The sequence below is a fragment of the Parasteatoda tepidariorum genome, chromosome 4, assembly GCF_982258835.1.
Source record: "Parasteatoda tepidariorum strain Cologne lab strain chromosome 4, Ptep-v5.0, whole genome shotgun sequence".
In the NCBI taxonomy this organism is placed as follows: domain Eukaryota; kingdom Metazoa; phylum Arthropoda; class Arachnida; order Araneae; family Theridiidae; genus Parasteatoda; species Parasteatoda tepidariorum.
Genome location: NC_141758.1, coordinates 114834523 through 114858736, shown reverse-complemented (window position 1 = coordinate 114858736; position 24214 = coordinate 114834523). Strand labels below are relative to the sequence as shown.

Below are 24214 nucleotides of genomic sequence, written 5' to 3'. Positions count from 1 at the left end.
CCCGACGTCGAGTGGATTCTAGTCAGTGACCAGTTGATATTTTACACCAGTACTGTAGTGGGAACAGAATTTGTAGAGACCAATAATTTCTGGGATCCGAACTTGGGTCACGTCCATTGAGACGCAAGCACTCTATACCCTAAGCGCCCCCAGTTAAGTATTGTTCTAATTTTCATACTTTAAATGTATGGCATTTATGACATTCTTGTTTAAGAAGTCGAAAAGATGTTTCGGAATAAAAAACTCACTCTTGTAAACATAAATAAGTATTTCTTAATTATTTCCTTATATTTTATGCAAACCAATTTGTTATTAAAAACCATTTTTAACATAGGTGTAAATTAAGTTCTTCTCCTTAAAATTGTGATGTAATTAATACAATTTCAAAGTGGTTTGTAGTCACTACATATTAAAAAAAGTAGTTGTAATTGCAGTAAATTACATTTGCAACAAAGTAGTTGCGGTTGCAATAAACTACAAAAATAATGTAGTTTTTCAGACCACTGATCTTAAATATAATATTTCACGAATTAGTTTAATATCGAATCAAATTATTTAAAACATAATTTTTAAATGTAACTCAATATAATTTTTTACACTAATATTTATGGGAACTTCCAAGCTTTAAAATGCTGAATATTGCAATATTTTTGTGCTTTTTTTAATCAAAATCTCTGAGAGTTAAAAAGACGTACCGAAAGATTTATGAAGTCACAGATGCCAGCTGTCTGGAATCAAGGAGTGTTTGGCACAAGTAGACCACTGTCGAGGCTGTTGCCACACAATCATACAAATAATAACGCATCGAGCTTCTTCTAAAACCTAGAAATGTGCAAACACTTTGTTGCAATAATAAACATATTACTTTAAAAAACATTTACTTTATTCTGACTATTATTTTTCATCGCAAAATATTTTTTAATCATTTAAGTATTGACAATTTTTTAAAAAAAAATTAATAATAAGAATAAACTTTGAACTATCATGGTTTTGTCTTTCAAATCGGAATTTTGTGTAGAAATGTCATTTATGTTTTTTTTAGTTATATTGATTGAAATAATTAATTAAATTATGATTTTTCAAAAGCTATTATTCATTTATCTCTTAAAACTGAACGGGTACTGAGCATTGAAACAAGAGGGCCATCACATTTTTTTGTCGTACCTTGTAAACATATCTCTCCAGGTACTAGAGAATTTCTGTATTTTCGGAAAATATATTTTTTTCTTTATAGTAGCAAATATTTTGTATTAGTACTTTAAATACAAGAGTTTGACAAAATAATGGAAGCACTTAAATACTAACACATTTTTAATATTGCTCAAAAAATATTTTAAGAATCAGTTCATAAATTAGATCGTGTGATTTCTCAAACATACAAAGGAAGTTTAAATATTTTAAGATTTGTGGGACTGACAATAGATTAAAAACAAAACTAAGTGGCGCTACAGCCCATAAAGGGCCAAAACCAAATGTGCCCATCTCAGTCTCTCTGACCTTTGGCTTTGGGGTGCAGGAGCAGATGTTCCGTTTAGGTGGTTAGCTGAATGCGGAACCCTCAGTGTTCGCGTTCCAAGCATGATTGGTACTCATTTATCGATCCACTAGAAGGGATGAAAGGCTGAGTCCACCTCGTTCGGTATGAGAATCGAACAAAGGACTTGTGGTCCAAGAGCGTGAAGGGCTACCATTCAGTCACCGGGCGTCAGACAAAAAATGACGAAAGGAACAATAAAATTTTTTGTACACCCTATTGTACGCTAAAAATGTAGCAATAAATTTGTCCACCTCGACGTTTGAACAACTTAAACAGATATATGTACCGTGCGAAACAATACAGCCTGAATAACTTCCGCTCTAATGATCAGATTTTCACGAACTAAGTATTAATCTCATTGGTTTTCCATTAAGAGTTCCTATTTTAATAGGTGACTTCAACTTCGCTAATTAAATAGTGCTAACTATTAATTAATAATTAGTGCTAACTATTATTTAAAATGCTAAATCGAACACTAAAACATGCTTTCTCCGAATAAACATGAATTTTTTTTTTACACATATGGATTTTTTACTCTTAAAATCATGCGGGGTAGCTGCAATCTAGAAATTGTGGTCCTTATGGTATACAACGTACTATAATGTACTTACTATATAACTATTTTTCATAGTTGTTTTATTTAGAACATAAAGTTTTAAAAGATTTTAGCACAATTTAATTAATGGAACACTAAACATTTACTAAAAGCTTAATATCAATATATAGAAAATTCTTATAGTAATGTTGCATAAAAAGAATAAACGGCATCAGTTAGTCGGTATTCTTCCGTAATTGCAATCATATTTGATGAAGATTTTTAATACAGTTCAAAAATTTCTTAATCAAATAATATTAAAGTAGGATTTCAATAATATTAAAAAAAATGAAACGAAAAAAAAAATTTAATTGTTAAATGATCTCTCAATTCGCCATCCAAAAATTCCATTTTATGATTACTGTATTTCATTTTATTTTATTTTGCTTTATTTTATAACCGTCGTTGAACAGCCAACCCAATTTCTTTTTTGATTTATGATTATTTATGTTTAACTCTAAATCCTTGTGATTTTAAACCCAAACCAGAAGACAAGGGAACCTGGATATTGGGAGAAATTTGCCTTCGCGAAAGACTTTTTGATGGAACTAACCGCATTTACGTTACATGAAGAAGTAAACTACGAAAAACTCCCATAGTTATTCCGACGACAGGTGACTCTAACTCATGATCCGTCTACCACTGAGGATATTTTGCGTCAGCACTGTGGTCGTTGCAAGCTGGATGCGGAATTCGTATCGACCAGGCCTCGCTGGGACTTGAACCCAGTTCACCTCATTATAAGGCGAACTCTCTATCCCCTGAGTCATTGTGACTCATAATTACTGTATTGATAGTAGCCAATCAATTTTTAAACCATATGATACAATAGTTGTAAAACTACGAAATTCAACCTACATGATTTATTGCTGGATTGGCTGAAAATATTATAAAAGTGCATGAACTTAAATTCATCACCATTAAAGTTAGATTGTGTATCAAATTTTCATTATTAATTAAAAATAGAAAAATGTTGGGTTGAAAATCGATATTTCTCTATTTATCGATTTGAACAGACTATTTTAAAATCCTTATTTACTTGAGTAGAAAACAGAGGGTCTTCTGAACGTGCACAAAATTCGGGAATATCTGAACCCATATCAACACAAGAATTTTAAAGTTTGTGATTGTTTTTCCTATTAAAAAAATTCCTTGTAATTATACAAGTATTAATTTTGAATAACATGTTTCTTAAAATTTCAAATAGCATACAATTGTCTTAAAAGATTTATATTTAAATAAAATGACATATTTTTCAGTAATTCAAACATAACGAAAAAAGAAGGGCAACTATTTTGATATACTGTCAAATTGAATTCAGAAACTAACGTTTTTTTAACTTTCGTTTTTTTTTTAAAACACCGTACTTCTGTACCAGCTTTAAATAAACTACTAAAGCTCTAAGTAATTTGCAACTAGAACGGTCTTCAGGTGTTAAAATGAGAGAATGTCGTAAAAAAGGGCTAGTCCAAAAAGGCAAAAAATGATCAGCTCAGGGGATAGAGCGTTCGCCTTCCAATAATGGGAACCGGATTCGAATCCCATCGATGTTTGCTCAATACGAACTGCGCATTCGGATTGCACCGACCACAGTGATGACATAAAATATTCACAGTGGTGGACAGATCATGGGTCCGAGTCCCCTTTTCGTCTGGCTAACCGGGGGAGGTTCTTGTGGTCTTCCTCTCCATGTAACGCAAATGCGGGTTAGTTCCATCAAAAAGTCCACCATGAAGGAAAATTTCTCCTAATACTTAAACCAGTAGTTGCCTTGTCTTTTGGATTGGGTTCAAAATTACGAGGCAACGTAGTTGAACACTAGTAGTCACAAACCCAAAAATTGGGTCTGCTGTTCAACGACAGTTATAAAATATAAAATAAAATTGGATATTATTTTTAAAAAAGAAATTTGATAACTTTTGAATTATTTAAGATATTTGTCCATTTTAAAGCCAAATAATTATTCACGTGAAATGGTATTTATAGTTTAAAATAATCATTTTTCTTCTAGTGACAGGCACTTAAACTGCGAATTTCTTTTATTTTCCTTGGCGACAGAACTTCGAAATCCGGTGTTAATCGCATTCAAATTTCGTCAATTAACGAAAGCGCCTGTCACTCATTTTCGTGCAATGTAATTCTCCTCCTTAACCTTATTGATCAACTTTTTGAATCTCGATTTAAATATATTAAAGTACAAATGAGAGAAAAAAGAATAAAAACCAATTTGGAAAAGATTAAAAAATCAATAAGATCAATTTGGAAAAAAAATCGAAACCAAGATGGATTTCTTCTCTATTTTAAATGTAACATTTAACTAGAAAATGAATTTTCGTATTCAGAGTCATCAAAGGTGGAGCAAGTGATCGTCTGCCCAGAGCTCTAAGAGGCTTCACGATGTTAATATTCAAAACATTTTTTTTAAGAATAAAAAAAATTGCATTTTATCGTTATGATAAACTTTTTGTTTTATCATTACGATGATATGGGAAAGAAGGCAATAGAATCCTATGTCTAGGGGTAAAACTTTCGAAATCAAAATTAGATCATTTAAATTAGAAAGTAAGACTTATTTAAGAAAAATTTAGACTAAAATTTAAAAAAATATTTAGACATTTTAAGATTAGTTTATTTAAAATAAGACTTATTTAAAATAAGTCTTATTATCTACTTATCTAATTTTATTTTAAGATTATTTAATTAGAGCTCCAAAATGCAAAATTTTTGTAACAGACAAAACTGTTTTGTACACAAAATTTAAAAAATAATAGTACATAAAATTTGAAGGACAGAAAAAATTTTACAAGCTGAATTGGAGGCATTTTTTTTCTTCAAAATTAAAGGTGAAATTCTTAGATCTTGCGATTCTATCCGAAGGACACAGCATAAAGAGAATATTTTATGTTAGTACTGGTGTAACTTAGTTCAGTGTTTCACTAATAAGTTAATTTTTTTGTTTTAAAATTATCACACTCGGATCATTATGATATCCTAATTAAATTTTTTGATTTACGCTTTTTTTGCATTTTAACATATTTTAATGACCATAATAACCCAAGATAAGAATGATTTTGGGAACTTGTATCAAATAACTTTTTCATTTACTATTCTATTGATATTTTTATGACGTTTTTATATTAATTTAAAAATTCTTATTTAAAGTAATCAATTCTGAAATTAAAGTGAATCATTTTTTAAAATGAAATGTCAAATTGTTATTGAACAAAAAAAAACTATTTCTATAATTAAATTGTCAAATTTTATATAAAGTTTCTTTTATTTTTAATATAGCTTTATTAAATCCCTTTTGTATCTGTGAAGGTGAAATTTTAACCACTTTTCCACTTGCCAGTGCACTCAAATCTCTTTTTGCTGCACTATGCCTGGTGTCAATGGAGGTTTCAATGGTATCATTATAGCTACTAGAAGACTTTTAACACCAAATGGAATTTTTCTCTTATCTAAAACGTCAATGACATTCCGAATAATCTAGGTACTCTTACTCAACTGCAGCTCTATGTCTGAGAACTTCACAAGTTTAATAAGTAAAAAAGTTTTCTTGATCACCACAAGCAGAATTTGACACTATTATTATTTAACATTAGGTAATATTTTAAACCCCTTTTTGATTAGCTAATGTGTTTAAATTTTAACTGGAGTATTGTGTGAGACAGTATCAAACGTTTTCTATAACGTTCAGTTATAATCAAAATGTTACTAGCTATTTCAACGTCTAAAAGATCTTTATGCCCATCGAAATTTCCATTACTTTTCAACAAGTTATTGAGCTCAAAATGTAATTTAGTGCGTGATGTTAATAGTCCAATTTCATATTATTCAATTCCTACTATTAGTTCACAATCTTCCTATAATCCTACATTGTTCAAATTGTTCAATTGTTAATAAAATACTTTTGATTCATCCACTCAAATACATTTTTTTAAACTTGTAGTGAATGACACTCGATGTTAATGTAGTTTTTTTTCAAATATTAATTCATTCATTAAATTTAATTCATTAAATTTAGTTAGGAAATTCTTTTAATTATTTAATAAAAAGTAACTAAAATAAAAACATTTTTGTTGACCTAAGTAAGAATTGAGTTTAATTTTTTTAATATTACTTTTTTTTAAAAAATAATGCCAGTAAAATTGATGGCAATATTATCACTACTTTAACTAAACTTAATTTTAAAGTAGGAACTCACAAAGAAAATTACAGACATCAAACTAAAATAAAAAGTTTAAAAAATTATTTTCCAAAATGTTTTAAATTGGAAAAATATTTTAATTTTTGTTAGAGCTAAAATGGGTAACGAATCTTAACCAACACAGGGCGCATTATTAAAGTCATTGCCGGCGGACCATGCGATACTGGAAACAGCGCCCTAAGCTTTAGTTTGAAAAAAGAAGCTGGATCAAGAAGATATCAATATTAACTTCTTTTTCTTGAATTGTCTCACTGATATTGTCATAACGCTGTGTAAAATAGCTTTTTATATTTTACATACCACAAAAATATAAAATCAGTATCAACTCTAAATGTTGATTTAAACATATGAACAAGATGAATAACAATTAGCCTCATTCATTGTTAAAAAAGAAAGTCGTTAGTTTAATTCATGAGAATATCACCTCAAGTATTCTAAAATAAATATCTATTATAGGTAATATTTATTATAGTCAATATTTATTATAGTCAATATTTATTATATTCAATATTTATTATAGTCAATATTTATTATAGTCAATATTTATTATAGTCAATATTTATTATAGTCAATATTTATTATAGGCAATATTTTCAATAAGCATAATCTTTTATGACTAACAAATATCAAATCGTAAGCATTAAAATTTATTTTTTTCGTTCTAAAGTGGACTCAAACAGTGTCCGATTCTTTAAAATAAACTATTTTTGTGGTTTTATTTTCAATAGAAATTACTGAAAAAGAATTTTGACTCACTGTCATTATGGACTATGTCGACATTAGACATTATGTAGCAACAATTCTCAATATGTTTTGCTCCATGTATTTCTTTCATCATTGTTAGATCACTTGCTTGTCGAAATCTGAAATCCGTAAAGGAAACTATGAAATCTAATTAAAACGTGAGTAAAAGTATAGTTATATGCTTTCATAAATTGAAAATAAGGACCTAAAGTTCTAAACAAAAAGAAAGCGTAATTATTTTAATGGAAAAAGTTCAATTAACGTGTCTGCACTAGGGAAAAAAAAGATAAATTTGTCTCAAATTGTCAATAGTGAAAAGTGCTCTTCTTAAATTGAGGATGAGATTTATTTTGATGTTTTAAAATACTTGTTTTTAAACTTTATAAAATACTAGTCGGGGACCAGCTGGTTTGGCTTTTAAAGAAGTAGAATTTCAAATATTTCGAGATTTAAAATCAAAAATTAAAACAATTTGTAAGCATAAAAACAGTTATTGTTCAAGTGTGAGGGGATTTTAATTTCTGCCTCTGTTAATTTCTTGCTTGATCTTATGGTATTGTGATGAATTTGTGATTAAAATGTTTAGTACAGCATATGCTAACATTAAAAAAAAACATACGCCAGTAATATCAATGGCGTCTTGATAAAAAATAAAATTATCAACCTTCCCAAAATCAAACTGCGCACTTATTTTATTTATTAATTACCAGTGTGAGGTGAAAAAAAACGCATCAATAAATCTGTAATGAACAACACTGCAAAATAGTTCAAAAATTTTTCCCACAAATACCGACGTAAATAACGAAGTTAAAATAATTACAATGCTTTTTTTATTTATAATTATTTGTTGACTCTTATTTCCTTTACATTATTAGCTTAAGCAAAGCTGATTTTTAGCAGTTCCTCCCCTCAAAATAAAGGCTAACTTTATTCAGCATCATCTGACATATCTATTCACATAATAAATCTATTATAAAATTGTACAGTATTGTTGCAGCTGTTATCTGCACCAAATGTAATCTGCACTGCTGTAATCTGCACTCTAAAATACATTGTACCTATATAAAAGTATATTTGGTATCTATCAAAACTTCAACTATTACCATAATACCAGTAGTGACCATTGCCAAACATAAGTATCATTGATGTCAATAATAGCATGCCGACGGTGCCTCGTAATAAATAAATACATTTTCTGTACATAGCATATCTTTATGTCAATTATTTTTATGTCATTATTTATTATAAAAATTAATTCAGCATCTTTGACATCAATAATAGTTTGCTAATTTTTTTATGCTCGCTTAAACGACATTGCTCTGTTTTTTTTTGCCTTTTAGTACATAGTTTATTATTGTACTTTAATCAGTAATTTGCCAAAATTAGTTATCCTTGGCGTCCATAATAACATTAGTGTTTTTTATGTTTATTCCTCAGTGAATTAGTTCCATGTTTCCAATAATTTTGTCTTTTAGTACAAAACTTAAGCTTTTATTTAAATTAGCCTCAATTTTAAATTGTTTAGTCTTGTAAAATCACGATTTAAAAGCATAATTATAAACAAAATAAACGCTTGTTTTCAAATAAACTTAGAAATAATAATTTGGTGGTGTAGTTTGCTTATTCACATTAATCACACAGATAACCTGTCATAACAATTAAAATATAAGTAAGTATAACTGGAAGCTCAATGAACAACTTTTTTATGATTAGAGCAATAAGCTATAATTTATCTTTAAAATATTTGAAGAAACTAAATCCTCCACAGCTTATTTTAAAACACTGGTTTCCACTAAGTCTATGAGAAAATTTTGTTCTTAAATGTCTTTGTATTTAAAATGTAATTTTAAAAAATCAAAAATCGGGTTTCGTAATTAAGCTTATAATCTTACTTATTTAGATACATTTTTAATCTCGTATTTTTACAGCTGCTCACCGTCTACCTAAAATACGGCATAGAGACACACAAACAGACACTCATATTTTAAATTTAATTTTATGTATAGATTTGCTGCTTTTCTTGGCAACTCCAACATATTAGGTTAAATAAAACACATTTTTAGCAGCCCATCCAGTAGACGATCCTAGATTGTCCTTGTAGACGATCTTTTATAGTACCCCTAATAGATCCATATCTCCATTTTGTTTTTCAGTTCAAAACTTATATTTTTCATTTCAATTACCATCGATTTTAAATTATTGAGTTTTATAAAAAGACGTTTTAAAAGGGTAACAAATATAAATACGATGGTTTGAAATAACCTTAGAAATATTAAATTTGCGGTGTAGTTTGCTTATGCTACCACGATTACGTTAATCAATCAGTTAACCTTGCATAACTAATAAAATATAATTAATAATAACAGAACACGCAAATAACATCTTTTTTGATTAAAGACATAACATAAAAAACATAACTGATGATGTCTTTAAAATATTTGAGAAACTCAATCGTCTGTGGTGAACCATCTTCTCACCAGATGGCGATGAACTTTGCTCGCCAGGTGGCAGTACAAAACTTTCCCCTCAAGGAAATGACTTTTCTATAAGATGGCAACATCTCTGTGTTAAAACCTTAGTTTCAAGAAATGGCAACAGGTCAATTGTCTAACATTCATTCCATCTTGCTGACTGATGAACTTACACCATTTTTGAAATGCTGCTGTCGCTAATCCTATTCGTCTTTCTACTTGTAACTTAATATAATTTCTTTTATGTTTTATTATTATTAAACAGTGTTGATAGTTAATTTTTATTGAATTAATTTATTTAATATATTTAACCTAATCACCACAGATTGGTGACCTTCGAACGTGATTTGCTCACGCAAGTAACGCCCACTTCGCAATCTCTTAACTGTAACGCCTACTTCGATGGATAGTCCACATTGAACAGTTGACTTGCTATTTGTGAATGCATTATTCATCTCCTGCGATGTTGCTTCTCAGTCTCGTCTCGAACACACAACGTCTACACTCTCAACGCCTGCATACTCTCGACTGCTAATGGCAACACAGGAGCGACTTCTACTGTGATGTTAATACACCTCTCACAATCAGCACTCAAAACTCCGGTGACCTTAATTGCAGCTCTCCCGGTCTTTCACAAGTACAGCAACTAGTGAGATCTGTTCATCGAATTATACCTCTGATAAAATTCTGCTGGGGGAGTACTGTGGCGTAACTACCACTATGAAAGTTTAACATCATTCACTAGTATATAAAGCGTGCTAACTTGATTCTATCATGAGGTATCTTTTGATAGATGACGGTTGGCATGCTTTATATCAGGGGTTTCCAACTTACATGAGGCCAGGGGCCACAATTAAACACACAAATCAAATGGCAGGCCGCAACTTTATCAAAATTTTTTGTAGGACTCTTTCATGTTTGAAGAAACGTTAAATATTACTGTCAGAGTTTTACCAAGTTGTACAAAACAAATGTATTGAATTACAAATTAAAATAAGAAGTAGATTTTTAAAAATATTTAATTGTTATTAATAATAATTTTAAAGACATAAATAAAGAATAAAAATTCGGGCTACAATAACTTTAATAATGCACCTATGTATTAAACAATTAATATGCAACAGATACCCAATGCTAAGGTATTAAAACTTACATAGTAGCACACAAAATATTCAATAAGAAAATTGAGGTTTGTCTGCTGCAAGCACCAGAGAATCGATATTTACATTTTAAATTTAAAATTTACAAATGTGTGTGTAAATATTTTCGTCCAAAATGAGTGGTTTCAAAAAGTTAAATCGGAGAATTTCTTCGAGATAATTTTTGATACGCACATGTTAAATTATACTCACAAAATACAAAAAAAAAAAATTTAAAAAAATGAAATAAAAAAAGAGCAACATACACGATTATTTTTGTATTTGAATAAATATTTTTTTGGATGCAAAACCTGAAAAATAAATTTCTTTGCACCGTTGGTATGTTAAATTTCACAGAAACGAAGAAATTAGGTTTTGATTAACGAGTAAAGTATTTTAAACCCATATAGAATTTTTACGAAAATTGTCCGCAAAAAAATGACAACTAATATATTTTAGTTCGCGGGCCACAAAAAAAGGCTTTGCGGGCCAGATGCGGCCCCCGGGCCGCCAGTTGGAAACCCCTGCTTTATATACTAGTGAATGATGTTAAACTTTCATAGTGGTAGTTACGCCACACGTCTATTGCTTATTTAAAACAATGGCTTCAGTATTATCTGGCATAATACTGGTAACTCATGATAGTGAAAATTTACCAAAGTCAAGCTACTTTCTCCTGTACTTATATCTTATAAAACTGCACAGTGTCAATAATATTATGGCAGAATTTTACGGTATCCCGTAACGAATGAATACATTTTCTCCATCAATTTACATTTTTAGTACATAGCTAATTTTTTTAAATTTCAATTAGTATCTACATATTTTCAAAAATAAGTAAGCATCATTGACATCAATATTATTTAACCGATTTTTATAAACGAATTAGTACCATTTTTTGATTAGTTTTTCCTATGACTTATTTTTTTATTTCAAATTGTAACGATTACCAAAATTAATTATCATTGACGTCCATAATAATACCGGCTTTGTACTTTCTCTTCAACGAATTTGTACTATTTTTCCCTTAATTTAGCCTTTTATTTCAATTACCATTGATTTTTAATTATTTATTTTTGTTAAAACCCGTTTTAAGAGCATAACTATAAATAAAATAAACTCGTAGTTTCAGATAACCATGAAAATATTAATCAGGTGACGTAGTCTGCTGATGCGAGCAAGATCACGTTCATCTTTCAGATAACCTGGCATAACGAATAAAAAAATAAGTATTGCAGAACGAGCGATAAGCAACTTTTTTTTCATTAGATCTATAAGCTAACAAACACTACTGGTGTTATCTTTAAAATATATGACAAAACTGAATCGTCTATGGCTTACTATGAAACAAAGGCTTCCGCTAAAGCCAATGAGAAAATTCCATTTCTTAAATGTCTCTGAATTTAAAAATCTGATTAAAAATCAAAAATCGAGCTTCGTAAAAAGCACAAAATATGGTTTCGTAATCTTACCCGCAATTACAAATACAGATATACATACACACGCACAAATAAATTCTTTATTTTATTGTATGCAAAGATAAAACAATGAATTTCAATTGTAAGGGTTTTTTTCACCAAAACGAAACTAACATTAACTGATTTTTTTTTCTTTTAGTTAAAAGAATAAACGGATTTGAACAGCAAATAATACATTTTCAAGCAAAATTCATTGTTAAATGGCACTTTTCAAGAACTAAAAGAAGTGTAACCAAGCAAATGAGTTTTTACGTTAAAAAGTTAAAATCAGTCTTAGCATTTATTTGACTTGGTGATTAAACTTCATTATTTACTGAATTGGAAAATAAAATGGACTTTAGCTGCCTACCAGTTATACACCGAAGAGCCATTACATTATGACCACCTTGCTAATAACATGACCTCAAAACTGACAGCACCCGCCGTGGCATTGATTCCACAAGGTGCTGATAGGTATTCTGAGGTATCTGGTACCGAGCGCTCACCAACTGGTCCTGCAATTCCCTCACATTACGAGGGGGTAGCGTGGCAGCACGAATTTGGTTTTCCAAGTAGGACCACAAATGCTCTATTGGATTAAGGTCAGGTAAATTTGGGGGCCAAGACATGACTTGAAAATCACTGGAATGTTCCTCGACGATTCGACCCTTATGACATGGTGCATTATCCTGTTGGTAAACACCATCCCCCGCAGGAAAAACTGTTGCCATAAATTAGTGAACCTGGTCTGCAACTATGTTCAAGTAGCTTACAGACGTCAGGGATTGTTCTATGAGGATTATGGGTCCTAATGTGCCCCATGAAAACATTGTTCCTGGGCTAGAAGCCATGAAAACCTGGGCGCGCCCATTGTTATAGATGGAGAGGGGTCATAATGTAATGGCTCTTCGGTGTATTTGATTTTTGTAAGCCCACATGAAAGATTTTTCCTTTTCTTAATATTGAGACCCTTGTTTAAGTCAAAAATATTATTTATTTACTGAGCTCAAAAAAATAAAAAGAGTACCTGAATATTTTTTGATCTAATGATCGTATCTTTAAAGATCTAAAACTGAACCTTAATGGTTCGAGGAGAGGAGTGGGTTTCAGATATGCCAATTAATTTGATCAGATTATATTTTAGGTAACGAAATTAAACACAAAACTGTCACTCTGAATATGTCTTTTTTATTCGACCTCCAAATTATAGACGGTATCCAAAATCTGGAAAATATGTCGGATTTTAAAAAATCGACTTTTTTAAAATTCAGTTTCTCAAATACTCTTCGACCAATTTCGCTCAAATTTTACATTTTGCCATGTAAAATTATGTTCTTTAAAATGATGGCGAAAATTGCACATGACAAAATTTGTTTGATACTAATTAAATAGTATAATAAAAAAAACAATAAATATATATTGAAATATACTTTTTTGCATGCAATTAACTTCGGATAAACTAATTTTTTAGCTGTGTTCAAATTTATTTTCAATTAGCTTAAAAGTTTTCGAGTTACGGCGAAATGCACAAGAAATAAAATTAAAATAAAGGGATTTAAACTTAGAACCACTCTCTGACCAAACTATGGGGACCATGTTTCCTAGATTGCAGCTACTCCCTTAATTTTTGGATCAGAAATTCGGATTCATCTGAAAAAGATCTATTTACATAGAAAAGAATACTTTTTTGTGTCGGATTTCGTAACTTTAAATATCGCATGAACTAATTAATTAGCGTATTTTAAATAATCACTTTGAACCTCTAAGATTAAGTTCTAGAACGTGAAGATCTGATCAAAAGTTATTCTGGGTGGTCCGTTTATTTATTTGTTTGGCGCTCTGCATATATTTAAATATTTTAAAATACTTTTGAAATTAAATATATTGCAATTTTGTTAAAAATTATTTTAATAAACGAAAAATTGTCGTTGACTATAGTAACACATTATGAATTTATAAACTTATTCACTTGCCCATAAATAAAGTCACTGCTGTTAATATACTTACTCGTTTTTAATAAGCTTATTCACTGATCTTAAAGCCATCCACCCCTTGTTTGTTGAATGGAAATGATCCTATCTGGAAAATGCAAAAATTAAATGAAATTGTGCTTTTTTTGCTGTAAAATTATTAAAACTTTTGCAACAAGAACTCTAATTATAAGGAAAGTTAACAAAACAATATTTTATTTCTTTATATTTTATTTTGTAACCGTCATTGGACAGGTGACCCAAATTTGGGGTTTACGGCTAGTCAGCTCCATAGCCTTCTAATTTTGAACCCAATCAATAAGATAATGGAACTCCTGGATCAAGTATGGGTAGAAATTTGCCTTCATTTAGGACTTTTGGGAGGAACTAACCCTCATTGATGGAACTAACCCCATGAGAACCTCCCACGTTTAGCCTGACCGCAAGGGGACTCTAATCCGTGATCCGTCTACCACTGAGGATATTTCACGTCAGCATTGTGGTTCGTGCAAGCTGGATGCGGAATTCGTTACAGGTCTCAATTATAAAAAGGGAAAAAGTAGGAAATGTAATGATATAATAAGCATTTCGAATCACAAAATTAAGTAAAAAATAAATAATAAATTCACGACCTTCTTATTTAAAAAAAAAACAGTAGTTGTTAAAAAACAACAACTAGAAGAGGGAGCGATTAGAGGAGGTCAACTCAGAAGAGATGGTTTAATATGCTTTGAATTGATTTTTCAATTTTTGGCTGATAAATTAAGCAAAAATTTTGTGTGCGTTACCTAATGTTTAAAACTTAACGTTAAAAACGTTTACCTAAAACTGGAAAATGTCTGAAGGGAAAATTCAAACTTTTGGTTTGCCTTGCTTTTTCCCGCCATATTTTTGTCAGGTTGAGTAACTATTAAGAAACAGAAACAAAAAGACAATTTATTAGATTTAAAGACAAATTTATATCACGTGTTTTCTAAGCCAAAAATAAGCTAAAACTCTTTTTAAACTTATTTCATTTTGTAATGGGATGCAAGCTTCAACTTTTTACTTTATGACAGAAATAGCTAATACTTATTTTGGATGTAACCTTTTTTGGAGAATGAACTACTAATTTTTTTATGAGTTAATGTTTGAAGGAGAAATTTGAGTTTATGGTTTGTGAGTAAAAAACTGGCTGAAAGTTTTTAAACATTACTTTTTTAGAGGGTAAGGTAAGATTTCCTGAATATGGAATAACGCATAAATGCAGAATTGAAACTTTTGAATTTTTGGTTAAAATTTTGCTAACTTGTTTCGGCGTTGTAAAGTTAAAATGGGCTAATGATTTCCATCTATCGTGGGCACATAAGATTTTTAATATGATCAAAACTTGAAGGCAATATTAACCCTTTTGTTACGGTAACCTGCTCTGCAGAAGTACCACCAAATAGTACAACACACCAAGAAATGTGCACATTTCACGTTACAATTCGTATTACACTATACTTTAATACCTAACTAATATTTCACTCTTAAATATAATAAATAGAAACTTGTTAAATATTACGCCCTAAGACGCGATGGCTCAGGGCTAGAGCGTTCGCCTTCCAATCAGGTGAACCGGGTTCGAATCCAGGCAATTGCTAATCGATATGAATTCCACTTCCGGCTTGCACCGAAAACAGTGCTGACGTAAAATATCCTCAGTGGTAGACGGATCATAGGTTAGAGTTCCTTTGCCGTCAGGCTTACCGTGGAAGGCTCTCGTGATCTTCCCCTCCTTGTAACGCTAATGTGGGTTAGTTCCATCAAAAAGTCCCTCACGAAGGCAACTTTCTCCCTACACTTAATCCAGGAGTTCCCTCGTCTTCTGGATTGGGTTCAAAATTGCAAGGCTACGTAGTTGAACATCAGTAGTCATAAACCCAAAAATTAGTTCGGCAGTTCAATGACGGTTATAAAAAAAATATTATGTTATTTCAAATGTAAGGAAATAAAAAGAATATAAAAATGTAAGGAAAAATGAAGGCGCTGGATACCCTGGATTGTGTGAAAATCGGTTCTGTTTTCTAGTGGACAAATTCTGAATTACACTTCAATAGTAAAAAAGAATGACCATGCCATATTGGCGAATTGTTGTTAATTTTACAAACAAAAGCAATTTAATAATATTGGATTCAATCAGCCTTATTCAGATCCAATGAAATACTATTTTTCCTTTTATAGGGATTTTTTTTAAATATTTCCCTAAACATAGGGATATTTCAGTAAACGTTAAAAAAAAAATAATAATAAAAAAACGAGAAAATTTTAATTTATTCGGGAGAGCGAAAGAATCACGCGAATTCCAGTAGTCTTCCCTAAAAATCCAGTAGGGTTGCTGGAAGAAAAACGGACCACTTTGAATAACTTTTGACATAATGATCGGATCTTCACGGTCAAGGACCCAAACATAATTGTTAGAGAAGGTGACCTCGAATATACTAATTAGAGCAGACAATATTTTAAGTTACGAAATCAGACATAAAAACGCGCTTTCTCCGAATAAACATACCTTTTTTTCAACGGATTCGCGTTTTTGACACCCAAAATAAAAATATTTTTATTATTTTTAATTTTTGTAAATATTTGTTATTTTTTATTATTTTATTAAATGATAGTTGAAAAGATTCTAAATAGTTAGATACATAATATCATACGTAATTTTGCAAAGCAAAATACAAAATTTAAAAGAAATTGGTAAAATAGTTCTTGAGAAATCGAAATAGTTTAAAAGGAGACGAATATTTATAATTTGATTTCTCAGGAACTATATTCAGCCGATTTCGCCCAAATGTTTTGCCATGTAAAATTACAACCTTTAAAATGATGTAAAAATTGCATACCTTACAATTCAATTTCCGACTATTAATAAGTAATGTTTAAAAATAAAACATTAAAAATTTACCAACATTTATATTTTACTAGGAATTATCCTTGGAAAAACGAATTTTATATTTGTGAGCAAATTTTTTTTAAATCGCTTAAAAAGTTTTTGAGACATGCGAAATATACAAAAAGTGAAATTAACATTAAAGGGTCCAAAATTTGGATCGCTCTCCTGACCAAACTATCAGGACCATATTTCCTGGGTTGCGGCTATAATACGAATCCGTTAAAAAAAGGTATTTTATTTCAGAGAAAGTGCATTTTTATGTCTGATTTTGTAACTTAAAATATCGTCTGCAATAATTAATTAGCATATTTGAGAACACAGCCCTCAAACTGTTAAGTCAACTCAAAAAGTCAATTGGCGAAAATGAATTTTTAGCGCGCAAAAAAGCTTTTTTGAAAGTGTCCTCGTAGGAGCAAACATTGCAGGATAAAATCTTAAATTTCGTTGCAAAATATTAGTTACTTTTTAAAGTTAAGAAAAAGCTATTTTAGCCGTGATTTTTACTTTGGTTGCAATTTTCTTCCTGGTTAACGAGTTTTTTAAGGTTAATAATCGTCTACAAGGGTTCAACGTTTCGAGGCAAAATTCAGACTTGAAGTTTCTAGGTCAAATATTATCTAACACTTGCCATAAAATTGTTACTTACAGTTTTTTTAATAGTTTAACGTATGGATTAACGATGTATTAAAAAGACTATAAATATGGAGTCAAAATTCAAACTTGTGGTTTTTATTGTTAGAAATTAGATAGAACTTGTGCTCTTTAGGAAAATTTTTTCGTTTTTTAGGGATGCAATTTTTTTCTGATGATTTAACGTAGAAGTGCCAACAAACGACTCACGAAAGTAGTAAAGTGGCAGGCAGACCCGTATAAATATTAGAATTTTAAAATTTGAGTTAGTTTTTCCTATTTAAAAAATCCCTTGTCAGAGATGCCAACTGCTCCGAACACGCAAAAATAATTTTAAAAAAACGGTAAATAATTACAAAGTTAATTTTGAAAATATTTGACTATTTTTGATTGCTTTTTAAAAGGTATAGCATGACATAAGTACTATAACTTGGTGCGTTATATAAGCCTACGAATTATTTATAAATAGTGGTGGATAAAAATCTACTAAATTGAATTTATTAAACCAAGAATCACAATTGATAAACTACCACTTTAAAATATATATTTGCTGTCCGGAGCAAGTTGTCATCTCTGCCTTGTACAAGAGTTAAATACAAGAATTAAATCTGAAATACATCTAGCTTAAAATTTCATATAGCATACAATTGTATTCAAACATTTATATTAAAATGAAATGAGATGTATTTTTCACTAATTCAAAAATAACGAAAGAAAAGTTAACTATTTTGATGCACTGTAAAATTGAATTTAGAAACAAACATTTTCATTTTTTTTCTAAACACACTGTACTTCTGTACAAACTGTAAATAAATAAAGGCTCTAAACTATTTGCAACTAGAACTGTCTACAGGTCTTAGAAAGAGTAAATGTTGTAAAAATGAGCTAGTAATAACGTGAAAATAAACTTCAAAAAATGCACTGAACTAGCAGAAGTGTCTAAAAACGCAAAACATGGCTCGTGATGGCTCAGGGGATAGAGCGTTCGCCTTCTAATGAGGTAAACCGGGTTCGAATCCCAGCGATGGTAGGTCGATACAAGTTTCGGCTCCAGCTTGCGCCAACCACAGTGCTGACTTAAAATATTCTCAGTGGTCGATCGCGTTTGGCTAACCGTGGGAGGTTTTTGTGGCTTTCCTGGCCATGTAATGCAAATGCGGGTTAGTTCCCTCAAATTGTCCTCTACGAAGGCAAATTTCGCTCAATACTTGATTTCGATCAATACTTCGCTCAATTTATCCAATATCCAATGCAATAATCGTGGTAAAAATGTTATTAATAACATTACTTTTCGAAAGAGTCATGGAAGTTCAGGGGATAGAGAGTTCGCCTTCCAATGAGGTGAACCGCTTCCGAATCCCAGTGATGACTGGTTGATACGAACTACGGCCACAGTGCTGACGTGAAAAATCATCAGTGGTAGACGAATCATGGATTTGAGTCCCCTATCCGTTAAGTTAACCGTGGGAGGTGTTCATGGTTTTCCTCTCCATGTAACGCAAATGCGGGTTAGTTCTATCAAAAAGTCCTCCGCGACGACACATTTCACCCAATATTTGAGCCAGAAGTTCCCTTGGCTTCCGGATTGGGTTCAAAACTTTAAGGCTACGGAATTGAACATCAGTAGTCGCAAACGCAGACTTGGGTCGTCTGTTCAACGACGGTTATAAAGTAAAATAAAAATGTAAAGAAAAATGAAAAAAATCCGATCTCATCAAAATTCGGGCTTTACTCATATGTTATGTAAACTCATATGTTATAAAAACCAATAAAGTTTATCGCTGAATGATGAGCAGCTTGAATAAACTGTCGATAATTTCAGATTCCCAAAAGTGGTCATAAATAGATGTGGTAGCTAGATAGAGGTGATCTTTCTTGGATGTTTCACTTTTCTTGTTAAAATAAGCACAACAAAGATATTTTTCTAAAACATTAGTTTAACAAACAAATCTTACCCAATCAAGAATGAGTATCTTCTCAAGCTTCAGCTTTTCTCTTAGCTGTTTCGCTGCAATTGCCACAGAATTAAAGAAGCAGTAACCCCTGTAATATTAATGAATGTTGGTGTAAAAATTTAATCTTAGTTTAGAGAGAAGTTTCATTCTGCTTTAATAATATAGAAATATTAAAAATTTTGAAGGGCAATGTAAATGAAAATGCTTTATTTACTATTATTTATTTATTGTTTAAAAATGCTATAACTAGGCTATAGCTTTTTTAAAAATGCTTTAGCTTTGTGAAAGAAAATATTAAAACAATTTCCACAAATATATCCTAGACAGTTTTGAGTATATTTAAATTTAGTAAAACATTGAAAATAGATTGATAAACTAACTAAAATATTGTAATACATTTTTGAACTTTTCATGAGGGCATTAATCACTTTTGCTAAATTTAAAAATTATTTCTGTAGTTACATACTGGATAAAAAAAGTGCATGAACCAAAACATGATGAACTCTCAAAACTATTTACAAAGTAAAGTATTTCAAGATTAATCTAAGCTATTTTTGAAAAGTCCACCAGTATCTAGAATTTGTTGACAATTACTATATTTCTAGTTGAAGTCATAGTCTTGTATGAAATTGCCTTTTTTTTATTTCCTAGAAAGTTTGAGAAACATTTCTGTAAAAAATTCTTTTCATGAAACAATCCCACTGTTTTTCCTGTCTTGAATAGAAGGCTCCATGTGAAAATGAGAATTGCTCTCTTACCCTAATCCCCCTAATTAATTTATTAATTAATTCACTTATCACTTAAATTCAAATTATATTCCCTTTATAATTTTAATTTATGAATTATCCCTTTATTTTAATAGCATTTTTTTTTTACGTTAGAGATCAAACTCTTGATTTTTCCTGCATGGCATAATTTTTTTTTATCACTCTGATACTTTTCTCTCTCTCTGATACTCTTTCTGATACTTTCATGAATTTAAGACAATAATTTTAAAATAATTATAAATATTAAAGGTTATTTTATTGTATAGAAAATATGTACCACGATAAATTATCCTTGTTAGTGTGATGACTGTAATATTGCAACAGGTTAATTAGATATCTGCATATAAATGCATAATGCAATTGATTTTGGTTAAAGATAAATGCAATTTATTTCTGTTAAAATATATTTTTACTGTAATTTATATATTGTTATATTTTTTATATATTTATATATTTATGTTTTATATATTTTTATATGTTTTATATGTTTTTATATATTTTATGTATTTATATATTTATACATTATTATTATACGATATGCATATATATTTCAATAAAAAGCATTCAAGGAAAAACTTACATTGCTTGTTGATGTTCCGCATGATGTCCAGGAGGACGGACGATAGCAAAACCATTCTACAAATAAATAAAATATTTTATTGAAAAAAAAAGTAGACTATTTGTAGATTTATGTACAAATCTTGTAAAAAAGACTAAACAAAAAATATACTTGGAAAAACATCAATTGATCTTCGAAGCTTCTTATATAAATTATTTTAAAATATCAAAATAAGTATTTCATTTAAAAAGTGCTGTTACCGTTAAATCTGTTACTCTTTTTCCCCAAACTGTTTTAACCAACGGTTTGGTGCTTTTTCCCCTTAGTTAAAATATGTAATGATGAAATTATTTGTGTTACTGCATTTCATTGCTAAAGTCTTCAACTCCACAGTAAGCTTTGTCCTTTAGTGACTTAAATTATCCCTTAAAACTTTAGTCTTGGAAAAAAGTAATGTTTGAAGGAAAACGAAATTAAATATGCAAAGAATCAATGTAAGAAAAACAAAATTATTCTTATAGAAGTCATGAACAAATTAATTAGTTGATTTAAAAGATGTAGAAAAGCAAAAAATTTTCAAGGTTATTTATATAGTAACATTTTTCTGTATGATGATTGATAATAAGCTTATCATTGTATTGCATAACTATCAAGCATTAAAATATAGATATTAATAATACCTCTATTTCATCTGTTGCTACTTTCATGGCCAATTCAACAACACATCCAGCAGCCATTCTTGCAGCACTTGCTGTGTGTAGATCATTCCAGGTTGTGTCAGAATCTACACCAATGCCACCACAAGGGAACATTACAAAATTCTTCATTGGAAGATTAGCTGCAATTGATTAAATATTAAACTTTTATTTTTAATTACTATTATCATTAAATTATAAACTTATAAAAGTCATTTGAAGTAAAAGAAAAGTTTCAAATTACATTAAAATTAGATTTTAAACATTTTTTTAAAATTTCCATTTTAAATTAAAAGGGTTACAAACAATAATTTCAATTAAATAAATTAATTATATTATTCAGTTTCTTAAATTAAAAATCTTTAATTTTATACCTATTTAAACTGAGAAATGTATTTCAATGCAGTTAGAGGTTAAGTAGTTCTTTATTAAAAAAAGAAAAGATTTATATTTTAAACTCATATAGTAATGTTATTAGAGAAGTAAAACAGTGCTTAAATAATTAAATTTCATCTTTCATTCAATTTTTTATCTTGTTAAGTTAATTAAAGTTAAATATGAACAAGAAATTGCTTGAAACAGACAAAAGAATTGGATGATTTGGTTGCTTTTTATTTTAAAATTTAAACTTAATGTATATCTTGGTGAAATTTAAAAACTGTTAAAAAAAGTATTTACAACAATAAACTGTTTAGTTTCACCATATATTGTAATCTAGTTTTAATATAACGTAAAAAAAATTTTCAACCTTTGTATGAATGAATAATCATAAAACTGTTATCAAAACAAAAACCATTTTAATACCTAATTTGCTGGCATCAAGTTTCGGTCGATTCAAAGGATTGGCCCCAAATAAGAGAGTATATGATTCACTAAACAAGCAAATAAAAATAAAATGTAATATTTTAATAAATTGTAAATTTAGGATTTAATATAAGTTATAAAAATGCACATTAAAAGTTTTTTCAAAGCATACTTATGACAAGACTGGATTTCTTCTAGGTGTTGCTTTCCTGGATCTGACTCTCTGGAAAGAATAAAACAAAGTTATCATTTAAAAGTTTTTAAACATTGAGAATGAGTATGAATTTATTTTATAACATAAAATATTTCCAATTAAAATATATGTCATTAAGTATTACAGAAATTTAATTACATGTAATTGCCTATATTTTGCCTACTTTCATAAATTTACAATGTGATTGAATTCTTTTAATATAAGCTTGTTAAACTTATAACCTCTGCAGTTCTAATGATCTTTCATTCCAGTCTTCTTTAAATCATAATAACATCCTTTTTTGAAATAATTTAAAATTTATATGATTACATACCTCAACAATTCTATTTCATTCAGGCAAAGGAAAATGTTATTTATAAAATGACTGGTTATTGCAGTAATTTAATAATTAGCTTATAATTAAAAGAAATTAACATTACAGTTTATGTATCATATAGCGAGATATAAGATTTTAGAGATATAAAAATAACATATTTTAAAATATAGCTATCAAATTTCGTTCAAGAATGCTTTAGTATATTTTTCATCGAAGTTGCTAAAAAAGCTTAAGCTCTTCAGCATCTTGCAAAAGTGAAACTGTTTTCGGAAGCATTAATATATATATATATATATATATATATATATATATATATATATATATATATATATATATATATATATATATATATATATATATATATATATATATATATATATATATATATATATATATATATATAAAATGAATAATTACATTTCCCCCTCCCAAAAATGGCATACGTTCGTTAATATTTTTCTATTTATTAAGTTAATACTTTTCTATTTATTAAGTTAATGCTTTTCTATTTATTTCTATATACTAAGTTAAAGGGATACTTTTGAGGAATTAAAATGTGGTTAACTGTAATAATTAGAATGCAATACAAAATATCCAAATACAAAACTCTTCAATAAAGGCAATTTTTTAAATATGACCAGTATTTTGTTCATAGGAGTCTATTTTTTATGACACTCAGTCTATTTGAGTTCTATCACAGAACATTTTCTCTTTCTTAATATATTACCTCCCAATATTTGTGGATTCTCCTTAGGTAAGACTTTTCTTATATTTGTATCTATACTAGAATTTTCTCTTGAGCTTATTTGATTGATTAGATATCCAATGAGTTTACTTTTGTATTTTTGGCAATGATAAGATTTGTTTAGTATAGACAAAGGCTATTAAAAACACCAAATGAAAATAAATGCAAATACTGTGAACATGACAAAAAATTAAGTTGAGATCTTTTGACTATTTTGAGCCATGAGATTTGGCTATCTGTCTTTGTTGCACCATTTAATTTTACATCGAATCATTAAATAATTGCATAATTACGAAAATGTGGCATTGTAAGATTATGAAAATGTTAATGGACAAAAATAAAAATTATGTATTTATTTGTTTTATATAAATGAGATGTCTTTAATATTCGAAATTGCCTCTTACCTCGCATCTATTAAGAAGACTGGTTTCCTGTAGCCTTGCCCATATACTTTGTAGGCTATCACCATGTTCAGGATGATGAGCACTGCTA

The 24214-nt window shown here is 29.4% G+C and overlaps 1 protein-coding gene across 1 annotated transcript; it reads right to left on the bottom strand.

Annotated features, from left to right (window-relative positions):
• Positions 1–656: 656 nt before the first annotated feature.
• Positions 657–24191, bottom strand: LOC147812582 (histone deacetylase 4-like). The gene is made up of 9 exons (XM_087162362.1): positions 24127–24191; positions 22620–22670; positions 22448–22515; positions 21629–21786; positions 20970–21025; positions 19623–19710; positions 14161–14228; positions 7099–7205; positions 657–822 (listed from the first exon to the last, which is right to left on the bottom strand). The coding sequence occupies exons 1-9, from the start codon at positions 24189–24191 to the stop codon at positions 704–706; spliced, it is 780 nt and encodes a 259-aa protein (XP_087018488.1). The 3' UTR covers positions 657–703.
• Positions 24192–24214: the final 23 nt, after the last annotated feature.